Here is a 6,000-nt window from a genome sequence, read left to right as displayed (position 1 = left end):
CCAATGCCTTCATCATTATCATCCTGTCCTCTCACCATGTACGTGAAAAGTAAGAAAAGGTCGCAGCAAGCATCAACTTTTAAAATGATTATTACACAGACACGTTTCGGCGTTCTGCATTCCTAAGCACGTCTGTGCAATAATAACAATAATAATAATAATAATAATAAATATAATAATAATAATAATAATAATAGTAATAATAATAATAACAATAACAATAATAATAATAATAAAGTTGATGCAGCATGGCATGTCCTTTTTTTACTTTTCAGTTTTACATTACTTTTGGTCAGCACCCTAAAAGAAGAAAGATCTGCTTGGGTGAAGCCTGCTCCAACCTCCATGAACTCTCACCATGGACCCCCATATAGGCCACCATTTTAAAACCTACAGCAGAGGGAGTCCTTTCAGAAAGTGCGCTCAACTCCAAACTGGTTTATGACAAGGTCTTTGGGTGTGCGCGAACAGATCCACACAATTTTGTTCGTAGAAAAGCCACACGCTCTAGTGTGTGATTCCTGTATGTTATCTTAGTGGGTTAACAGCATGACAGACAGACGTTTCAGCCTAATAAGCCTTCTTGACGCTTTTAGGCAAAAACGTTAGCCTATCATGCTAACCCACTAAAATAAAATACAAGAATCACACACTCGAGAGTGCGCCATTTTTTTTCCACAAACAAAACCTAGAGGGAGGTCATTTACTGGCATTCAGTAGTCTTGCTGCCCCCCTCCACCCCCACCCCCACGGTGAAGCCGTTGCTGAGGCCTTTGGGGTTGGGCGAGGAGGAGGAGGGGGAGGGCAGCGCCACCAGCGGCTGCTGCTCTCTCGTCTCCCCGGCGACGCTGCCCCCCAACCCCACCCCCACCCCCACCACAGCCTAGCTCTTCATGGGCAGCCGCGGGGGCGGGAAGATGCCAGATGTCTTTGGGATGACCGAGACCTGCTTCATCAGCCCGTCCGGCTTCAGGGGGGGTCTGGTGAGAGGGAGCGCGGTGGCGGTGGCCGTAGTGGAGGGGGCGAGGGTGGGACCCCCTAGGGGTAGGGGTAGGGGTAGGGGTAGGGGCGGGCTGGTGCCACTACCGCCGCCGGGTTTGGGGCTGTGAGACGTGGGCACGGACTGCGTCGGCGAAGAGGTGCAGGCGGGCTGGTTCTGGTTCTGGTTCTGGGGAGGGTCCATTTCCTTCTCGGCGCCGATGCCGGCACCACCAGCAGCAGCAGCAGCAGCAGCAGCAGGAGTGGAGCTCGGCGAGGTCTTGTCGCCGGCCAGGTCCGGATCGCTCTGAGACTCGGAGACCGGTTCTGTCTGCATGCTGCTCTGGCGGGAGGTCTTGTCGGAGCCGGGCATCTCAACGCTGTCGGTCCTACGCCGCGAGCACTCGTGCATGCGGCTGGTGGCCACCACCGCCTTCATGGCCGCCTGGAAGACACAGTAAAACAGTGTTTCTCAAACTTTTTCAGACCGAGGACCATTTTGCCCCTCAAAAGTGTTCAGGGACCACCTGTCAACTCAATTGACATTTGAGGGGTGCGAATTTGACACTTTGACATTTGACATTTGACATTTTCAATGTAGATCACTTACTTTTTATTTACATTACAAGCCTGTGTTATTGTGCTGAAAATAAGACTTTCCATGTCTTTAACTTTGTAATTGTGTTACAAATATAGCCTACTTCTAGCTCGTCTTGGAAAAGGAATCCACTCGCGGACCACCTGAGCTCTGTCGCGGACCACCAGTGGTCACCGGACCACACTTTGAGAAACACTGCAGTAGGGGAGAAGCCAGGCTCAAACTACACGACTATCGGCCCGATTCTCACCTGAAAATCCCCCTTACAACAATCGGTGGAACGTTACCCCCCAAGACCATCGCAAGCGATTGTCGGGCAAGATTTCCTTGTCGTGGCCGACGTTCTAAGATATAACTTTGGCAGCTCAAAGAGTCCCCGATCGCAAATCGTAGAAATCAACACTCTTTGATATTTGCGACAGGAAATACAACGTTGGTCATTATCTCGGTGGTTGCGAACAGGGATAAGATTGACAGTTGCGATTCTCTTCTAGTGTGCGGTGCACCCCAACGTCAAAATCGGACACACAATCGGGAGTCGTGTAGTTTGACCCTGGCTTTAGGGAGTTGGACTGTAGGTTACAGGGTTGCAGGTTAGCATCCCACCCACACCAAACCCTTCCTCACTCCTTACATGCATTTAGCCAAATGAGGATAACACGCACGCACGCACGCACACACACACAAACGCACACACACACACAAAGCTGTGTTTGGTGATGAGAAATAATGAAAAATGAGAAAAGGTCGCACCATGCATACGTTTTTTATTATTACACAGACGCGTTTTGGCGTTCTGCCTTCCTCAGTGTGAAACGTGTCTATGTAATAATGAAAAACCTATGCATGCTGCGACCTTCATCATTTTTCAGTTTTAAAATATTTTGGTCAGCACTCTCAAAAGTAGAAAAAGTTGTTGGGTGAAGCCTGCTCCAAACTTTATGAACTTTGGTGATGAGAAGTATAAATAGTCAAAGAGCAATGGAAGAAAAACAAGAGGACGAACAGAGCACAAGGAGATTCAAATAGTCCACTTATTAGAAATGTATTCTTTTATTATTATTATTTATTTCTGGGCTTTTTAAATCTTCATTCGATAGGACCGTTACTAGAGAGAGGTCAGGCAGGTCATGGGAGAGGGAGACAGGATAGGATCGTAAGACAACCTCGGGCTGGAATTGAACGCGGGTCTCCAGTGTAACAGTCAGTGCCCTAGTCATTTGACGCAAGGCCGGGACCAGAGATTTATTCTTAAAGGAGCACTCCTGCCAATTTCAATGTGCTGTTGTATTGCTCACGCTACCCTTGACTTGTCAGTGGCTGGTGACGCCGCAGTTTTTGGCTCAGCCCTTTCCGAGATATGAGCTATTCTAATGGGGGCAACTTTTGTTTACATTTTTTTTTTTAAATGAACATAGGCCTACTCCAAATATTTTCCCAAAAGGTATCACTGTTTGCTAGCTGTCTGCTGATGTTGCACAACCTTTTGGATGTTTTTGGGAATAAATAATAAAAAAAATTGAAAAGTAAACAAAGCGCTGCCCCCATTAGAATAGCTCATATCTCGGAAAGGGCTGAGCTAAAAACTGCGGCGTCACCGGCTACTGAAAAGTCAAGGGTAGTGTGAGCAATACAACAGCACATTGAAATTGACAGGAGTTGCCCTTTAAAGGTACACTGTGCAGGAAATGGTCCAAAAAGGTACTGCAACTATGCTGCTCATTGAAACTGGGTTGCCTATTGCCAAATTTGATCTTTTCAAGAAAGTTTACTCCGTGATATACTGATATTTTCTAGTATGGCCCAAGTACAGCCATTTTTGCAGCTAAGAATGGCTATTTCTAGAAATTCAAAATGGCGGACCATGTATGAAAAGTTCCAGTCATGAATACTTTCAACTTGATGGTGGTGGTATGTATTCATCAAAAAAGGTAACATTTGTGAATGGGTTGCATGGATTCTGGAAATAAACAACTAAATCTTGTGCACAGTGTACCTTTAAGATCAGTAGGGATATGCATGGCCATGGGTGCCGCGAGGGGAGGAAAGGTGTTACAGATTCTAAGGGCCCGACAGCACTGACAGGGCCCTGGAAGAATGCTGATGGCATAATTTGACATTTTGGGGTCCCAAAATTTGAATCTTTCATGGGGCCCACAATTTTTAGCAGCGCCCCTGTGCATGGCCCCCTATATGGCAATCGTTTTGTTTTCCTTTTCAACTCAATTTGGACTCATTATTCTACTTCATTTGAGCTTAATTCATCTTCATCTAATGTCCACCCCAGGAGATCGTGCATAGTTTATTTGACAGTTGCGCTAACTGCAATTATCCCCTCCAGTAAGCCCTATAACAAACATTGATGAGTGAAATAAAATCTCCTGGAACAACGAGATGCAGATGGAATCCCCTGGTAGACAGAGGTGGCACAGCACGTCTAGCAGTTTCAGGTTTAATTGACTTGACTCCGGTGGCAGTGGGCGCACACAGACGCAGCGGCCCCTCGCTCTCCCGTATTATTGTTTGTTTTGTTTTGTTTGTAAAATGTGTTTTTTTCTAAATGTGTTTTTTTTTTCTAAGTGTCTTTTGTGTCAGTGTGTGTTGGAACCAGGGCTTTGAACCGTTATTTTTTTCCAAACGTTCCGTTCCGAACAGAAACGGAATAATAACGTTTCCGGTTATGAGTTCCACCAATAAATTGATGTTCCCGAACCGGTTAGAACAAAAAAATATTGTTCCCGGAACGGTTAATTTCGTTCCTGTCAGCTGATTACTCCTGATAGGCCTAACTGACGTTAATTAACCAAGAAAGACACAAGTGCAAATGAGTCAGCCTACATTCCGAACTGTTTATTCAAGCGGATGAAAAGAATATCCTCCAGAATTTTGTCATTCAGGGACAACCTAAGAGGAGAAGCAGAGAATAAACCTCAATGATGAAAAATCAATGACTCAATGACTTGGGTCACGGGAAGCACTATGATGGACATTGTGAGTTTGTGCATATTTGAAGCGGCCATGGATGCCCAATAACGTACAACATTCTCGGTGTGCTTTACACACGCTTCTCTGCAATGTCTCACAATGATGCAATGGAAACTCTGCCCTTTTGTATGACAGTGGTTTCTCTTATTTAAGATGTGGAGTGGAGACTTTGTAATTCACAGCTCTCTCTCCATTCAGTCAGAGAATGTGTGATGTCACACAGGACGTGAACCTCAGCCGTCATGGTAACGTGCGCAGGAAAATAGTAAGGCCTACTTTTTTTGTTTGTTTGAGGAACGGTATTAACCGGTATTAACCGGTTACCATTATTTTTAAATAAGTGTTCCCGTTCCAGAACATAAAAAATAATAACGTTTCTGGTTTCGTGTCTGTTCCATGTAAAATACAAAAAGTTCCCGGTTTTCGTTTTCGTTCCTTGAACCGGTTCAAAGCCCTGGTTGGAACACATGTACAGCCGACTGTTATTGGTCCATCACTGCTACGGGTCCTGTCTTGCAGGGGCGTAGGCAGAAATAATAAAACAGGTGGGCCCAGAAAAAATCGCACGGGCCCAACCCGAGAGTGTGTAGGTAGATAATATAATACCGGGCTCAAAAATTATAGTTTGAAATTGAAATATAGAAATCACAGAAAATGAACCAGGCTTTGGACAAAATAATTAATTATCGCTCAGTGCTATGCCATTAATTATAGTTCAATGAGGCAACAGTTGACTGTCAAGTGTGAATGGGGCGGGCTTGGATGTCAAGTGGGCGGGCCCAGGCCCACCCATGGCTACGCCTATGCTGTCTTGCACTTTGATGTCAGTTTGTAAATGTCAGTCCTGTCTGTGTATGTCTATGTCCAGGGCCGCTGACAGCTTTGGCTGGGCCCAGGACAAATTTATCTGAAAGGGCCCCCACCCAATACATTTAATGTAATGAGGACCCAATTATGGGCCCCCCATTACCCTGGGCCCGGGACAGGCGACCCCTTTGTCCCCCCTTGTTGGCTTCCCTGTCTATGTCCTTTCATGGTATAGAGAGAGAAACATAATTTCAATTTCCTTGTACTGTATGACCTGTGCATATGACGAAACAATAAAATAAAACAATAAAAGCTGACTTGACTTGAACCACGAGGACTTCATTCCTGCCAATCAGAATACTGAATCAGGAAGCAAGGGTTGTGCTATACATGGGGTACATTTCAATATGCGACCTTGCGTCCTCCACTTGTGCTTGTGGCCTCACGTTTTGCTGTTGCCCCACCCCCGTGGAGAAAACAATTAAGTTTCCCCACGGTCAGCCTAGCCACAACAATTTTTGTTTTTTATTTTTTTTTTCCAAATAAAAAAAATCTCACAATCCATTATCTAGTGCATTGTTTCCCAAACTATGGTACACGTACCCCTAAGGGGTACGCAAGGTGATGGCAGG

General features: G+C 45.5%; 1 protein-coding gene across 1 annotated transcript in view; it reads right to left on the bottom strand.

The window, feature by feature from the left end:
* Positions 1 to 883: 883 nt before the first annotated feature.
* Positions 884 to 6,000, bottom strand: part of si:ch73-60h1.1 (calcium/calmodulin-dependent protein kinase type IV) — a 74,214-nt gene continuing 69,097 nt past the window's right edge. The window contains exon 11 of the mRNA XM_063200376.1: positions 884 to 1,423. Within this exon, the coding sequence (XP_063056446.1) occupies positions 884 to 1,423 (540 nt within the window). The remainder of the gene's footprint in view (positions 1,424 to 6,000) is intronic.

Source organism: Engraulis encrasicolus, chromosome 6 (genome assembly GCF_034702125.1).
Source record: "Engraulis encrasicolus isolate BLACKSEA-1 chromosome 6, IST_EnEncr_1.0, whole genome shotgun sequence".
Classification (NCBI taxonomy): Eukaryota; Metazoa; Chordata; class Actinopteri; order Clupeiformes; family Engraulidae; genus Engraulis; species Engraulis encrasicolus.
The sequence above is the reverse complement of the archived record's forward strand: the minus strand, read 5'-3'. Positions and strand labels throughout refer to the sequence as shown.